Source organism: Tribolium castaneum, chromosome 10, assembly GCF_031307605.1.
Source record: "Tribolium castaneum strain GA2 chromosome 10, icTriCast1.1, whole genome shotgun sequence".
NCBI classification, from domain to species: domain Eukaryota; kingdom Metazoa; phylum Arthropoda; class Insecta; order Coleoptera; family Tenebrionidae; genus Tribolium; species Tribolium castaneum.
Genome location: NC_087403.1, coordinates 2,517,181 through 2,534,114, shown reverse-complemented (window position 1 = coordinate 2,534,114; position 16,934 = coordinate 2,517,181). Strand labels below are relative to the sequence as shown.

The window sequence follows — 16,934 nt, the reverse complement described above, 5'->3', positions numbered from 1 at the left end:
TCCGTGGGCTACGCCCGCCTTAAGTATCCATCAAGCCCCGACCGCAAACGAAATTTGGATAAAAACATACCATTTTTTTTAAATACATAGATTTTCACCCAAATATGCTCATTCTTTAAGAAAGATTAAATAAAAAAAATTAATTTACGTTGAAATAATTGGAGAAAGGTCAAGTTTGTGAAAAAGAAGAGGAGGTATATGGATATTCCTTTCAACTAAATGTTAATATTTCTTTATTTTGTGCAAAAAAAGTGTAATAAATGAAGCTCTCTTGTAAAAACATGTTTTTGGCGAACCAGAACTAGATTTGAAAACGCTGGGGTTTTTAGTGCAGTGAGGTCGGGTTGGTAGAGCAAGACGTCAAGTAACGTCAGCTGTCAGGTTATGGTGGACCGTCAATTTTAGTAAACGAAGAAAAATCGTGTATATTTGTAATGATTTTGTCTAGTTTATAGTATTTGTTTGTTATGTTTTTAATTTATAGTTTTGTGTGTTTTGTTACGTTGTGCCTAATTTAGTAAAAATGCATTTTTCAATTCCTGACACTCAAGAATTAAACGAAGGAAATGGGTCAACCTACATCGTATGTTTACAGGAAATTCGGTCCGAATTAGTAATGTTGCAGTTTCAGGGTTACAATATCCACATCAACGGCATTTTTCACTGTACTGTGCGTTACAAGCAATTGCATAATTTACACGAGCAATTAAAGAAAGAGTTCGGTAACGATAATCTTCCACCATTCCCTCCAAAAAAACTGCTGCCATTAACAGGGGGTCAATTAGAGGATAGACGTGCACTGCTGGAAAAGTACATCCAGACAGGTGACTCTCCAAATTAGTTTGCTGAAATTATAACAGGCGGTTTAAGTGGGGCAAGATCCGAAGCTGGTTTCTTCTGAACTCCTGGTAGGATTTCTGCTTTCGGCCCAGCAAGAGACGACGTGCGAAAAGCGACAAGAAGTTAATTTAGACGTGTATACTAGTAATAATTATCAAATTCCTCTCACTGTGTCCACATTTGATCGTACTGAGCAAGTACTCATAAAAGTATTTAAGCAAATTAATCTCCCCCTGCAGTACTTGCAATACTTTTCTTTGTATCTCATCAAGAAAGACAACAACGGCGACGTGGTCGTTTTGAGGAAGCTCCTCAGCTTCGAGTCGCCCTACATGACTCACAAGACTGTCCGAGATTCAAATAAAATTGTGATAAGGAAGAGGTATTTACGGTCGGTTTGTTGGCACTTGATAACGAGAAATTCCAGCTACTGGGACTGCAACTACGATCAAGAGCTCATGACGGATCCTGTTGCGCTGAATCTTCTATACGTCCAAGTAGTTAGTGATGTAGAAAAAGGGTGGATATGTTGCACCAGAGACATGAAGTCGCAACTGTCGAATCTCCAGTCGAGATTAGCCAAGCGGGAATACATCGAGCTAGCGCGAACGTTGAAATACTACGGTTTTATGCAATTCATGCCATGCTACTGTGATTTTCCAAAGCCTCAAACCAAAGTCCTTATTGCGATAGGTGATCAAGAACTGAGTATGCGATTACTTGGCACTGGGCAGTTCGTTAAGGAAGGGAGTTTCAAAGTCACCAGAATGAGATGTTGGCGGATCACAGCAACACATGTAATTTTTCCCGTGTGTTTTTTTCTTTTGCAAGCGTGGGTTTCAGAATAAGCAAGATATGGCAGCAAATAGTCACACGAACGCGAGTTCCGGCCTGGAGCTCTCTTTTGAGTATTTGATGTCTAAGGACAAGCTGCAGTGGATCACTGTGTCAAGCGAGCAGGCGATTTTGATGTCTGTGTGTCTCCAGTCGTTAGTTGACGAGTTGCTAATGAAGAAGAACGGCGTTCAGAAGAAACAGCCCCCGATGAATAAGGGGAATTGGTCGTACATGAAGAGGGATGGGTCTTGCCACCTAATCTCGTTAGATGATGTCAATTCAAACTCAAGAGTGGGTAATTTGGTGCCTCAATTTTGCTGTATTAATGTTTGTTTTGCAGGAGGACGGTTCTGCTCAAAAATACCAAGAGTCGTTTTCAATTAAGAAACTCCAAGAGAAATTTTCTAGTGTATCATTTAAGACAGGGAAAGAATTTATTGAAAATCACGCATTTGAAGGAATAGGCGACGATGATTTATAGATTGACGAATTAAGATTGTTTTGCTTTGGTAAATGAATGTTGTTACAACGTGGGTTTTTTTAAGGTGCTATTTTCCAATGATGTCCAAAAGAATTATGCCATTTACAATAACTAAATTACCAAAATCATACATTGTGAGGGAGAAATTGACCTCATACAGTCCATTTTATGTGCCAAACTTAGAAATAATAAACAAACATATTTTACTAAAGCAGCAATATATTCATATTTTATATATTAACAGGTGAACATGTATCACGACTAATTCTTTATCAAACAAATCTAAATCGCGGAATTCTGACAAAATGCTCAAATTTTATATTCCCTATTTGTTTTTAGTACCTGACCGATTATCTGTATATTTAAAATATGCATTTTTTTAACTGTATACATATTACTTATGTATCTAATTTTATATATTTTTTATATGTAACATATATAGATCTTATATAATGTATGTTATTCTTTTGTTAAGCGGAAAACGAAACTTTACATTCCTGTAGAGTTTTCATCGTCCAAGCGGTAATTTTTTTATATACATCTGAAATGTATTTTAACAATGATCTGTGTGTGTATGTATATTTTACATTTAAATTTTAAATAAAGACTTTATACACAGCCTGTTTTTCTTTCAACTCTGCCTACAAACCGCCCCTCAGGCTATTCGGTGTTTCTATCCACACAAGGTACTGTCATGTAAATACGCTGAGCTGCCCTTAACGCAAACAACTCTCTTTCGAAAAAATAAAAACATTCTTCCACAAGAAGAACTCTAGTAGGTAGTAATTTGATGGAGGTGAAGGTTAAACATTAAAACAGTTTGTCTACTGAAGTTAAATTCTATTTATTAAATTACGGATTACAGTTATATATGTATATATAAATGTGTTGACACTTAACAAGGAAACAAAACTAAAAAAAATAAAGACGAAAAATTAACAATCCAAATGTCAACATTAGACAAACACTACATCACAAAGTTACAACATAAAAAAATATACTGGACGAGTCTCTAACGTTTACCCTACGTTATCCATGTGATGTAGTGTTTTAGGATGTAACGTAATTTGACTTAAAGTAAATCACTAAAACCACAAAGAAATTCTATAAAAAAATAAATGTAAAAAATTCTACACGGTAGGTATGCAATTAAATTGATATATATGTCACAAATGTATTACCAAGAGTGTGTCCCTTAGGCCTAATAACGTCACACTTCAAAAAGATTTTGTAACATGTATACCGTAAGATTGTTTCAGACATATTTCTACAGCCAAGTTCCTACTAAAAATAAGGTTATTATAAGTCAGTTAGGTTACATTTTGAACATTTCTTTTTATATTACAAAACACATCAGACATTTATATGCAAACAGTATGTTTACATCAGCTGATTTCGGTAATTATAGAATATGCTGACTAACTGGACCCAAAACCAGCCTTCTATTAGCAAAACCTCTGGTCCATGCTAAATCAACTTAACGGCAAAGACTGAGACAATTATTATCAAAATAATATCTTAAAACTAGTTAGCTATAGTCCTACGATCAGTTTTGCCGCGTCACAATTCGGGCAAATGACTTACTTAAAAAACAACTATGTATTAATCATGTTTTTCAGGCGAATTTTCTTTGGTTGGCGACTGACTCCTAGATTTACTTCCTTCCTTACTCATTGACCTCGAACGGGACCTATTCTTAGCCCCGTTCTCTTTTGAACACGACCTAGACTTAGATCTCTTACTGTGAGACCTCGAACGCGATCTGGACTTTGACGCCTCCTTTGACTTAGAACGAGAACGCGATTTTGAATGTGCGGCTGATTTACTCTTTGAACGATCCCTAGATTTTGAACGGCTTGAACGATGTGAACGACTTCTATTGATTTAAACACCGGTTAGATAAAACAAACCAACTGGCCATCAGTACTTTACCTAGACCTGGAACGAGAACGGCGCCGTGGAGACCTGGAGCGAGAACGGCTCCGACTACTAGACGACCTTGATCTTCTACTGCCGCGACGTCTGTCTTCAACCAGACGAATTCGGCGACCATTCAACTCAGTATCGTCCAACTTATCAATGGCATTCTTCATATCAGAATAGGAAGCAAACTCAACGACTCTGCAATTAATAAGTCAAAATGTACACCCGACCCTGACCCAAGCCGTAACTTTTTTACTTCCAAACTTATCAGTAGTGAAAAGGTATCATTCACTTGGACTCAGCCCCGAAAGATGGTTAAGCATCATGTTAACAGCCGAAAATGCACATGACTTCCCTTTTTGTAACACGAACGACAAAATTACAAACTCAAAAAACCGATAAAGTCGAAAGTTGACTTAATTAGTAATGTAGTGTTATTTAAAAAAATTAAAACGCAAGTAGACAATAAGTATAATACAAATAATTTAACAATGATTACTTAAGTTTGAAAACAGTGCTAAAAACATTAAATAAAGTTCAATCAACTCAGATAATGAAAATATTTAAGAAGGAAGTATCATTTGCTCAAAACGTAGAAACGAAAAAAATACAATTACTGTACTTACCCTTCGTTCCTTCGTTGCTTATGAGCATCTGCATACGTGACTTCTCCAGCCTGCCGCATGTAATCTTTAAGGTCCTACCACAGAAGAAAATGAACTTTATTAAACATATGTAAACAAGACTGTAATTTTGTAAAGAAAAAATTACCTGACTTCGAGAAAGGTAAAATCCGAAACTTAAAAATAGAAATTTTTATTGTAAATCTAAGTGAGTCGGTTTTTTAATACTTTGTTACATTTTGTCAGCTTAAAAATACGATAACTAGCACACATACACACGTCCTTTTTGTGATTTTTGTGTATGAGCGGTGAGGTGTATAAATCACAAAAGGAAAACCTCAATCAACACCAATAAGAGCAAGATAAAATGTGGTTTTAAATAATAGACCGCAAAATTTTGTCCTGGTTGTGGCCGTCCAAGGTGGATTTGTTGGCACCTAAAAGGGAAGCGGTAGCGTTGTCCGTCCTGTGGTGGGAAATTGGCGTAACATATACTTTAGCAAATTGCGTAACATTTAAAAAATAACAACAAACACACGGTGCATACAAACATACCAGACAAAATGTAACCAAGTGTGAATCACATAACTGCGCGTCATGCTAGGGCATTACCTGAGGCATTTGTGCACGAGAAACCAGAACAGTACCAATGGAACGGCGGAAATACACATGACTGCCACTCGATCACATGGGTTTACCACATTGATTGAGCATTGATTGAGCCTAGAGATACCTCACACTCCAAGGGAATGGGTGCTCTTTACAAAAAAGTACTTTATTTTACATATTCATATGACATACGTAATAAGGGTTTTGTTTGAAAACTGAAAATACTTCAAAAAGAAAATACAAAAAGTGGATAGGAGTGGAAAGGTTCTATTTAAATCATTTTGTTTTTGAAATTTGAGAGTCTTCGGGAGACGCTCTCGCAGTCATAATGGAATAACTCGTTTGATCTTGACAGATGAAATGTTTGCCTTCATTTTGGAACATATTTCATCATCTACCATCATCGCAAATAGGAGATTGTAGACGGAAAGGGATACATCTCGCACGGATTTGCTCAATATGTGGTTACACTGGCCGTTCTCTCAACCGCTTTGCCCCAGAGATGGAAACGCAACCGTCATGGAAATAAACCATAGTAGACGAGTTACCCTCTTTCGATCACTGGCCTCTACTTGGTTTATGCCAACCCTCATGGTTTCAAATGATAGGAATCTAATAAGGATTTAAGGACCCTCACCAAAATAATTTTCAATTCAACATGCATTGAAATTCTCTTTTTATAGCAAATGTTAAAACAAGTTACCTGCCAGCTCACTCGGCTTGACAAATTCTCCACAATCAGTCGATACTCTGTCCTAGTCGGTGGACCATACCTTTAAACAAAACACCAACTTCAGTTTCTAATCCTAACATGAAAACATTTATTATGTATATTTTTTTCTCAGTAATTTGGGAAAGTTGACTTCAGACTATAATCAGACCCGAAAGATGTTTATCATCATTCAAATAATTAAATTTACGTAAGACAAAATCAATATTTACCTATCATGTGACCGCATGTCAGGTTCACGGCTATAAAAAAGATACGTGTATCAGAATTCAGCAACACCATAGATTTAATTTCGAAAATTTAGAACATTACTTTTCATCTCCAAAAGGCCAAACAATTTCAAAACAAACTTACTTATCGCGACTGCGCCCTCTCGGGGGGCCGTATCCACGGCCACCGCTACCGCGCCACTGGTCACATCCTCTCGGAGTACCGCGAGCCCTTTCCACAGAAACTCTGGAAACAATTCGTCAGTATTTCCCTAATAAACCAAAGCAACAACGTACCGCTCTCCAAGCAGCTCCTTGCCATTCAACTCATAGACAGCATCATCTGCGTCTCTATAGTCGTCAAATTCCTGTGAAAATGAAATTAGAAAGTGGAAAAGCCGGTTAAACCGAGAACTCACCACAAACGCAAAGCCATTCTTCATCGCAACTTCCTTAATGCGTCCATACTTTCTAAAAAACTTCTCGATGTCCCGCTCTCTCACCCTGTATGTGAGACCGCCAACAAAAACGCGGGTACCCATCTGTAAATTGATTGATGAGTTGACCAAAAAAGCGAAAACGTGAACGAAACAAACATGCTCTTGGTGCTACTTGAGGGTGAAAGTTCAAACGGCCACCCTGCCCCTTCCACCATTTTTGAAAATTAACGAAAAAAATAAAAATTGTACCAAGGACGTACTTATACAATAATCATTCGTTTGGTATTACAAATTACTGCCTCAAGTTTGTAAGTAACCACTTATTACGGTGATAATAAAATAATTGATCGCTTCGCGAAAACACGCCGTTTACCGTTGACTTATTGCGCCAAAAATATCGTGAAGTACATAAAAATAGCCGCAGATTTCTATGTTGTGATCAATATACTTGTAAAAACTACTGATTTTACCAAAACTCACCTTTTTTCGATGAGAATTTGTAGCAATAACGAAGAAAATAAACTACCAACACGACACAACTAAAGTGATGGCGGTGCTCGACAATGGCCAATGCCTGCTGCGCTTCAACTACGCCTCATTTCCAAAAAACATAACTTCCGAAACAAAGTTATACATAAAGTGACAAAAAACGGATACAGTTGAATTATATAAGTTATTTCAAGCACGAAAGTGTGGTTTTTATGTGCAAAATTCGTAAATATTCAGTTTTAAAGTTTAGAACAAGCACTGGGTCCAAGATTAAACGAGTGCGCGCGCAATTACCAAAATATGAAATTCAGATTCGGGGAAAAGCAAATTCGGCTTATATGCGGGCTTATCTCACACTCACAGGAAGCCTCATTTATTTGTGTAAATAAAAATAAATTAAGTCGTTGGGAAATGCCCTAAAATACGCAGTATTTTTTTCACTACGTTTTTTTATTGCAAAAAAAAGAATTTTGACAAAATAAAAACTGAAAAACTATTAACCACCTTTTTTTGAAAAAATGGACAATAAGAGCTTTCCAATGATAATACAATTTTAAGGGTTATCTCTAATAGTTAGGGAGTTATTCCTTGATAAATGTTCCCGAAAATCGACACAAAACGCAAAAATTGAAAAAATCAAAGTCGAAATAATCGAACCTATTGATTTTTTTTGCACTTTCAGCAACTCGAGAGGGTTGTCAAGGCATATAAAAGTCCATAAAATCTTGGTAGTGAGATTTTTTTTTTTTTTTTCATTTTTGTGAAGGACTTTTGTGAAAAGCTGGTATAATAGGTAGAACGAACCGCAGAAGTCACTGGAACAAACCGTTTTGCTCTTCGAATTTCAGTTTTTAAGTTATGAGTTTTTTAGGTGTTAGTTTGACGAGAAAATAGATAATTTGAAGCCCTATCTGATGCTTGATTTTTGCTCTAAGCCTAATCTAATCTAAGTTGCTATTTTCGCACAACTTCGCCGATTAAGGCGAAACTTTAGAGTTAGCAAAAAATAGCAAAATGATAAAGTTAACTGTCGGTATTTTAAGTTACTTCGTTCAAATTTCCCTCAGTATCGATCGGCCGGAAATCCAGTTAGAGCTCGGAAACTCCGTAAACGACCACGATAGGCGGAGCCAATGCGTACTTCATCGAGTGGGGAGATTGAGCAGTGGCGTAGCAAAAAACTATTCCATGATCAAGAAGGGTTTGAGATTTATAATTTGTAGTAGTTACTATTTCCTCTATTCAATAATAGCAAGATGAAATAGTAAAAATCATATCTAATGCTAATACACGTTGATCTCCTAGAAATACAAAGCAGAGACGTCGAATAAATAAAAATACTCAATGAGTAACGAGTAAAAACGCGTTTATTGCAAAAAATGTTTCTACTGGTATTTTTATTATAACTGGTAATATTGAAATGTTAAATTTTAAGACGAATTCCCTACAGATGTAGGGCCACGCCACGCCACTGTTTTCTACCAACACCCCTAATTTAAAGATTGGACTCGTCCGTGACGAGTTTTCGTCTCTGCGCACTCCTACCACCGTGGACGATTTGTCATTTTGCGGACTCTAAATCATCTTTTGACCATTGTAATGTGTTTCTATTAAAAATTAAAACTTGACTGCATTTAATTTCTGAATTTTTTATTCTTATATTGAAGCACTGCAAACCGATTTTTTTCACACCCTTTAAATCCTGCAATTTTCTTTATTTTTGCAGGAGATTAAGCCCTTCGATAGGGCCTTCAACTGTGAAAAAATCATGTTTGAACAAACACCCTTTGGGACCTTATGAATTTTTTAAGATTCTTTAAGATTTTCCTATTTTGCAAGCGTTATTTTTTTTCACCCCTTTTATATCCCGCAATTTTCTTTATTTTTGCAAGAGATTAAGCCCTCCGATTGCGCCTTGGACTGTAAAAAATTCATGTTCGGACAAACACCCCTTGAGACCTTAATGAATTTTTAAAGATTCTATAAAATTTCCCTATTTCGAAAACTTTATTTTCTTTTCATCCCTTTTATATCCTGCAATTTTCTTAATTTTTGTAGGAAATCAAGCCCTCTAATAGGGCCTTTGACTGTACAAAAATCATGTTCGGACAAACGACCCTTAGGATCTTAACGAATTTTAAAAAAATTCGTATTTAAGGATTGCTCTAATTAGTCAAATTAATAACTAACTTGTCCAGCAAGAACCACGTGGAGGTTTAGAGCATTCTTGCCAGGAAAAAAGGATATAAGGATGAGGTAAACAATGATTATTTCAAATGAAGGGAATAAAGGAATTATTGGTTTGTGAAATGAAAAAATAGTACACAAAAATCAAAGCTTTTTCACTTGGCGTTAAATAAATGCTCTTACCTTTTGTACTGCATCTGCTACCATTTGTAGCAAAACCTAAAAAAATAAATTAAAAACACAACCAACAAAAAAATTAATTTGTAGGAAAGTTACAACAAGCGACTTTAATAAATATTATACAGAATAAAGGATACACAATACGGTATAATATATGGCACACAAGCTATTAAATCAACACATCACAAGATAAAACGCAAAAAAATGCACCTACCTTCATATGGCTTCTGCGTTGGCTACTGTTTGTAGCAATACATTTAAAAAATTAAAACAACACCAATAAAAATCTTTATTTGCATGAAAGTTACAACAAGCAACGTTTGTCAATATTAAACAAAATAAAAAATACACAATACGTTTGAAATTATTGGTTTGTGAAATAAATAAATACGACACAGCAATAAAATACACCTACCTTCATATCGCTTCCACGTTGGCTACCGTTTGTAGCATTAAAAAAAATAATAATAAAAATGAAACCAAAAAAATGTTTATTTGCATTAAATTTTGAGCAGCCACTTTCATTCATTGAAATTAAAGACAAAATTACGTGGCAATAAATTATTTGAGTGTTTTATTTTATTTATAGTTACTGTATTTAAAATGTGTCACTCAAAATATAACTTTTCAACACCGCATTCAAAGGTTTTAATTGCAATTAAGTTTTATGAAATTATTGGTTTGAGAAATAAATAAATACGACACAACAATAAAATACACCTACCTTCATATCGCTTCCACGTTGGCTACCGTTTGTAGCATAAAAAAAATAATAATAAAAAAGAAACCAAAAAAATGTTTATTTGCATTAAATTTTGAGCAGCCACTTTCATTCATTGAAATTAAAGACAAAATTACGTGGCAATAAATTATTTGAGTGTTTTATTTTATTTATAGTTACTGTATTTAAAATGTGTCACTCAAAATATAACTTTTCAACACCGCATTTAAAGATTTTAATTGCATTTAAGTTTTATGAAATTATTGGTTTGTGAAATAAATAAATACGACACAGCAATAAAATACACCTACCTTCATATCGCTTCCACGTTGGCTACCGTTTGTAGCATTAAAAAAAATAATAATAAAAATGAAACCAAAAAAATGTTTATTTGCATTAAATTTTGAGCAGCCACTTTCATTCATTGAAATTAAAGACAAAATTATTACGTGGCAATTAATTATTTGAGTGTTTTATTTTATTTATAGTTACTGTATTTAAAATGTGTCACTCAAAATATCACTTTTCAACACCGCATTTAAAGATTTTAATTGCATTTAAGTTTTATGAAATTATTGGTTTGAGAAATAAATAAATACGACACAGCAATAAAATACACCTACCTTCATATCGCTTCCACGTTGGCTACCGTTTGTAGCATTAAAAAAAATTAAAAACAACACCAATAAAAAATCTTTATTTGCATGAAAATTACAACAAGCGACATAATTTTACGGCTGTAAAAAACAGTCAACAATGTTATATTTAAGGATTGCTCTAATTGGTCAAATTAGTCAATAACTAATTTGTCCGGCAAGAACCACGTGGAGGTTTAGAGCATTCTTGCCAGGAAAAAAGGATATAAGGATGAGGTAAACAATGATTATTTCAAATGAAGGGAATAAAGGAATTATTGGTTTGTGAAATGAAAAAATAGTACACAAAAATCAAAGCTTTTTCACTTGGCGTTAAATAAATGCTCTTACCTTTTGTACTGCATCTGCTACCATTTGTAGCAAAACCTAAAAAATAAATTAAAAACACAACCAACAAAAAAATTAATTTGTAGGAAAGTTACAACAAGCGACTTTAATAAATATTATACAGAATAAAGGATACACAATACGGTATAATATATGGCACACAAGCTATTAAATCAACACATCACAAGATAAAACGCAAAAAATGCACCTACCTTCATATGGCTTCTGCGTTGGCTACTGTTTGTAGCAAGACATTTAAAAAATTAAAACAACACCAATAAAAATCTTTATTTGCATGAAAGTTACAACAAGCAACGTTTGTCAATATTAAACAAAATAAAAAATACACAATACGTTTGAAATTATTGGTTTGTGAAATAAATAAATACGACACAGCAATAAAATACACCTACCTTCATATCGCTTCCACGTTGGCTACCGTTTGTAGCATTAAAAAAAATAATAATAAAAATGAAACCAAAAAAATGTTTATTTGCATTAAATTTTGAGCAGCCACTTTCATTCATTGAAATTAAAGACAAAATTACGTGGCAATAAATTATTTGAGTGTTTTATTTTATTTATAGTTACTGTATTTAAAATGTGTCACTCAAAATATCACTTTTCAACACCGCATTTAAAGATTTTAATTGCATTTAAGTTTTATGAAATTATTGGTTTGTGAAATAAATAAATACGACACAGCAATAAAATACACCTACCTTCATATCGCTTCCACGTTGGCTACCGTTTGTAGCATTAAAAAAATAATAATAAAAATGAAACCAAAAAAATGTTTATTTGCATTAAATTTTGAGCAGCCACTTTCATTCATTGAAATTAAAGACAAAATTACGTGGCAATAAATTATTTGAGTGTTTTATTTTATTTATAGTTTCTGTATCTAAAATGCGTCACTCAAAATGTCACTTTCAACACCGCATTTAAAGATTTTAATTGCATTTAAGTTTTATGAAATTATTGGTTTGTGAAATAAATAAATACGACACAGCAATAAAATACACCTACCTTCATATCGCTTCCACGTTGGCTACCGTTTGTAGCATTAAAAAAAATAATAATAAAAATGAAACCAAAAAAATGTTTATTTGCATTAAATTTTGAGCAGCCACTTTCATTCATTGAAATTAAAGACAAAATTACGTGGCAATAAATTATTTGAGTGTTTTATTTTATTTATAATTTCTGTATCTAAAATGCGTCACTCAAAATGTCACTTTCAACACCGCATTTAAAGATTTTAATTGCAATTAAGTTTTATGAAATTATTGGTTTGAGAAATAAATAAATACGACACAGCAATAAAATACACCTACCTTCATATCGCTTCCACGTTGGCTACCGTTTGTAGCATTAAAAAAAATTAAAAACAACACCAATAAAAAATCTTTATTTGCATGAAAATTACAACAAGCGACATAATTTTACGGCTGTAAAAAACAGTCAACAATGTTATATTTAAGGATTGCTCTAATTGGTCAAATTAGTCAATAACTAATTTGTCCGGCAAGAACCACGTGGAGGTTTAGAGCATTCTTGCCAGGAAAAAGGGATATAAGGATGAGGTAAACAATGATTATTTCAAATGAAGGGAATAAAGGAATTATTGGTTTGTGAAATGAAAAAATAGTACACAAAAATCAAAGCTTTTTCACTTGGCGTTAAATAAATGCTCTTACCTTTTGTACTGCATCTGCTACCATTTGTAGCAAAACCTAAAAAATAAATTAAAAACACAACCAACAAAAAAATTAATTTGTAGGAAAGTTACAACAAGCGACTTTAATAAATATTATACAGAATAAAGGATACACAATACGGTATAATATATGGCACACAAGCTATTAAATCAACACATCACAAGATAAAACGCAAAAAATGCACCTACCTTCATATGGCTTCTGCGTTGGCTACTGTTTGTAGCAAGACATTTAAAAAATTAAAACAACACCAATAAAAATCTTTATTTGCATGAAAGTTACAACAAGCAACGTTTGTCAATATTAAACAAAATAAAAAATACACAATACGTTTGAAATTATTGGTTTGTGAAATAAATAAATACGACACAGCAATAAAATACACCTACCTTCATATCGCTTCCACGTTGGCTACCGTTTGTAGCATTAAAAAAAATAATAATAAAAATGAAACCAAAAAAATGTTTATTTGCATTAAATTTTGAGCAGCCACTTTCATTCATTGAAATTAAAGACAAAATTACGTGGCAATAAATTATTTGAGTGTTTTATTTTATTTATAGTTACTGTATTTAAAATGTGTCACTCAAAATATCACTTTTCAACACCGCATTTAAAGATTTTAATTGCATTTAAGTTTTATGAAATTATTGGTTTGTGAAATAAATAAATACGACACAGCAATAAAATACACCTACCTTCATATCGCTTCCACGTTGGCTACCGTTTGTAGCATTAAAAAAAATAATAATAAAAATGAAACCAAAAAAATGTTTATTTGCATTAAATTTTGAGCAGCCACTTTCATTCATTGAAATTAAAGACAAAATTACGTGGCAATAAATTATTTGAGTGTTTTATTTTATTTATAGTTTCTGTATCTAAAATGCGTCACTCAAAATGTCACTTTCAACACCGCATTTAAAGATTTTAATTGCATTTAAGTTTTATGAAATTATTGGTTTGTGAAATAAATAAATACGACACAGCAATAAAATACACCTACCTTCATATCGCTTCCACGTTGGCTACCGTTTGTAGCATTAAAAAAAATAATAATAAAAATGAAACCAAAAAAATGTTTATTTGCATTAAATTTTGAGCAGCCACTTTCATTCATTGAAATTAAAGACAAAATTACGTGGCAATAAATTATTTGAGTGTTTTATTTTATTTATAGTTTCTGTATCTAAAATGCGTCACTCAAAATGTCACTTTCAACACCGCATTTAAAGATTTTAATTGCATTTAAGTTTTATGAAATTATTGGTTTGTGAAATAAATAAATACGACACAGCAATAAAATACACCTACCTTCATATCGCTTCCACGTTGGCTACCGTTTGTAGCATTAAAAAAAATAATAATAAAAATGAAACCAAAAAAATGTTTATTTGCATTAAATTTTGAGCAGCCACTTTCATTCATTGAAATTAAAGACAAAATTACGTGGCAATAAATTATTTGAGTGTTTTATTTTATTTATAGTTTCTGTATCTAAAATGCGTCACTCAAAATGTCACTTTCAACACCGCATTTAAAGATTTTAATTGCATTTAAGTTTTATGAAATTATTGGTTTGTGAAATAAATAAATACGACACAGCAATAAAATACACCTACCTTCATATCGCTTCCACGTTGGCTACCGTTTGTAGCATTAAAAAAAATAATAATAAAAATGAAACCAAAAAAATGTTTATTTGCATTAAATTTTGAGCAGCCACTTTCATTCATTGAAATTAAAGACAAAATTACGTGGCAATAAATTATTTGAGTGTTTTATTTTATTTATAGTTTCTGTATCTAAAATGCGTCACTCAAAATGTCACTTTCAACACCGCATTTAAAGATTTTAATTGCATTTAAGTTTTATGAAATTATTGGTTTGTGAAATAAATAAATACGACACAGCAATAAAATACACCTACCTTCATATCGCTTCCACGTTGGCTACCGTTTGTAGCATTAAAAAAAATAATAATAAAAATGAAACCAAAAAAATGTTTATTTGCATTAAATTTTGAGCAGCCACTTTCATTCATTGAAATTAAAGACAAAATTACGTGGCAATAAATTATTTGAGTGTTTTATTTTATTTATAGTTTCTGTATCTAAAATGCGTCACTCAAAATGTCACTTTCAACACCGCATTTAAAGATTTTAATTGCATTTAAGTTTTATGAAATTATTGGTTTGTGAAATAAATAAATACGACACAGCAATAAAATACACCTACCTTCATATCGCTTCCACGTTGGCTACCGTTTGTAGCATTAAAAAAAATAATAATAAAAATGAAACCAAAAAAATGTTTATTTGCATTAAATTTTGAGCAGCCACTTTCATTCATTGAAATTAAAGACAAAATTACGTGGCAATAAATTATTTGAGTGTTTTATTTTATTTATAGTTTCTGTATCTAAAATGCGTCACTCAAAATGTCACTTTCAACACCGCATTTAAAGATTTTAATTGCATTTAAGTTTTATGAAATTATTGGTTTGTGAAATAAATAAATACGACACAGCAATAAAATACACCTACCTTCATATCGCTTCCACGTTGGCTACCGTTTGTAGCATTAAAAAAAATAATAATAAAAATGAAACCAAAAAAATGTTTATTTGCATTAAATTTTGAGCAGCCACTTTCATTCATTGAAATTAAAGACAAAATTACGTGGCAATAAATTATTTGAGTGTTTTATTTTATTTATAGTTTCTGTATCTAAAATGCGTCACTCAAAATGTCACTTTCAACACCGCATTTAAAGATTTTAATTGCATTTAAGTTTTATGAAATTATTGGTTTGTGAAATAAATAAATACGACACAGCAATAAAATACACCTACCTTCATATCGCTTCCACGTTGGCTACCGTTTGTAGCATTAAAAAAAATAATAATAAAAATGAAACCAAAAAAATGTTTATTTGCATTAAATTTTGAGCAGCCACTTTCATTCATTGAAATTAAAGACAAAATTACGTGGCAATAAATTATTTGAGTGTTTTATTTTATTTATAGTTTCTGTATCTAAAATGCGTCACTCAAAATGTCACTTTCAACACCGCATTTAAAGATTTTAATTGCATTTAAGTTTTATGAAATTATTGGTTTGTGAAATAAATAAATACGACACAGCAATAAAATACACCTACCTTCATATCGCTTCCACGTTGGCTACCGTTTGTAGCATTAAAAAAAATAATAATAAAAATGAAACCAAAAAAATGTTTATTTGCATTAAATTTTGAGCAGCCACTTTCATTCATTGAAATTAAAGACAAAATTACGTGGCAATAAATTATTTGAGTGTTTTATTTTATTTATAGTTTCTGTATCTAAAATGCGTCACTCAAAATGTCACTTTCAACACCGCATTTAAAGATTTTAATTGCAATTAAGTTTTATGAAATTATTGATTTGTGAAATAAATAAATACGACACAGCAATAAAATACACCTACCTTCATATCGCTTCCACGTTGGCTACCGTTTGTAGCATTAAAAAAAATAATAATAAAAATGAAACCAAAAAAATGTTTATTTGCATTAAATTTTGAGCAGCCACTTTCATTCATTGAAATTAAAGACAAAATTACGTGGCAATAAATTATTTGAGTGTTTTATTTTATTTATAATTTCTGTATCTAAAATGCGTCACTCAAAATGTCACTTTCAACACCGCATTTAAAGATTTTAATTGCATTTAAGTTTTATGAAATTATTGGTTTGAGAAATAAATAAATACGACACAGCAATAAAATACACCTACCTTCATATCGCTTCCACGTTGGCTACCGTTTGTAGCATTAAAAAAAATAATAATAAAAATGAAACCAAAAAAATGTTAATTTGCATTAAATTTTGAGCAGCCACTTTCATTCATTGAAATTAAAGACAAAATTATTACGTGGCAATAAATTATTTGAGTGTTTTATTTTATTTATAGTTTCTG

At 32.3% G+C, this 16,934-nt stretch overlaps 2 protein-coding genes across 4 annotated transcripts; one reads left to right on the top strand and one right to left on the bottom strand.

The window, feature by feature from the left end:
* The first annotated feature begins 337 nt into the window (after window positions 1–337).
* Window positions 338–2,776, top strand: Snx17 (Sorting nexin 17). 2 transcript variants are annotated; one of them, XM_008202305.3, is made up of 7 exons: window positions 338–431; window positions 485–583; window positions 632–824; window positions 871–1,222; window positions 1,268–1,637; window positions 1,684–1,968; window positions 2,018–2,776. In XM_008202305.3, exons 2-7 carry the CDS (start codon window positions 524–526, stop codon window positions 2,156–2,158), a joined length of 1,401 nt encoding a protein of 466 aa, XP_008200527.1. In that variant the 5' UTR covers window positions 338–431; window positions 485–523; the 3' UTR covers window positions 2,159–2,776. The 2 variants fall into 2 exon arrangements, with proteins under 2 accessions (XP_008200527.1, XP_969378.2); XM_964285.5 differs by having other exon boundaries at window positions 356–583.
* A 210-nt stretch (window positions 2,777–2,986) lies between these two features.
* On the bottom strand, window positions 2,987–7,331 carry LOC657932 (serine-arginine protein 55). Of its 2 annotated transcripts, XM_008202306.3 has the most exons (9): window positions 7,173–7,331; window positions 6,672–6,794; window positions 6,550–6,620; window positions 6,398–6,499; window positions 6,256–6,285; window positions 6,017–6,086; window positions 4,708–4,781; window positions 4,091–4,279; window positions 2,987–4,034 (listed from the first exon to the last, which is right to left on the bottom strand). In XM_008202306.3, exons 2-9 carry the CDS (start codon window positions 6,792–6,794, stop codon window positions 3,761–3,763), a joined length of 933 nt encoding a protein of 310 aa, XP_008200528.1. In that variant the 5' UTR covers window positions 7,173–7,331; the 3' UTR covers window positions 2,987–3,760. The 2 variants fall into 2 exon arrangements, with proteins under 2 accessions (XP_008200528.1, XP_001812208.1); XM_001812156.4 differs by lacking the exon at window positions 6,256–6,285.
* Window positions 7,332–16,934: the final 9,603 nt, after the last annotated feature.

What these genes read in the sequence shown, in the direction of transcription:
- LOC657932 (XM_008202306.3), bottom strand. Translation starts at nt 6,794, where the DNA reads ATGGGTACCCGCGTTTTTGTTGGCGGTCTCACATACAGGGTGAGAGAG. An exon ending in AAGGAGCTGCTTGGAGAGCG is followed by an intron (nt 6,500 to 6,549) that starts GTACGTTGTTGC and finishes AATTGTTTCCAG; the next exon opens with AGTTTCTGTGGAAAGGGCTC. An exon ending in CGTTCTCGTTCCAGGTCTAG is followed by an intron (nt 4,035 to 4,090) that starts GTAAAGTACTGA and finishes TTAAATCAATAG; the next exon opens with AAGTCGTTCACATCGTTCAA.
- Snx17 (XM_008202305.3), top strand. Translation starts at nt 524, where the DNA reads ATGCATTTTTCAATTCCTGACACTCAAGAATTAAACGAAGGAAATGGG. An exon ending in GGAAAAGTACATCCAGACAG is followed by an intron (nt 825 to 870) that starts GTGACTCTCCAA and finishes AGGCGGTTTAAG; the next exon opens with TGGGGCAAGATCCGAAGCTG. An exon ending in AAAATTGTGATAAGGAAGAG is followed by an intron (nt 1,223 to 1,267) that starts GTATTTACGGTC and finishes GAGAAATTCCAG; the next exon opens with CTACTGGGACTGCAACTACG.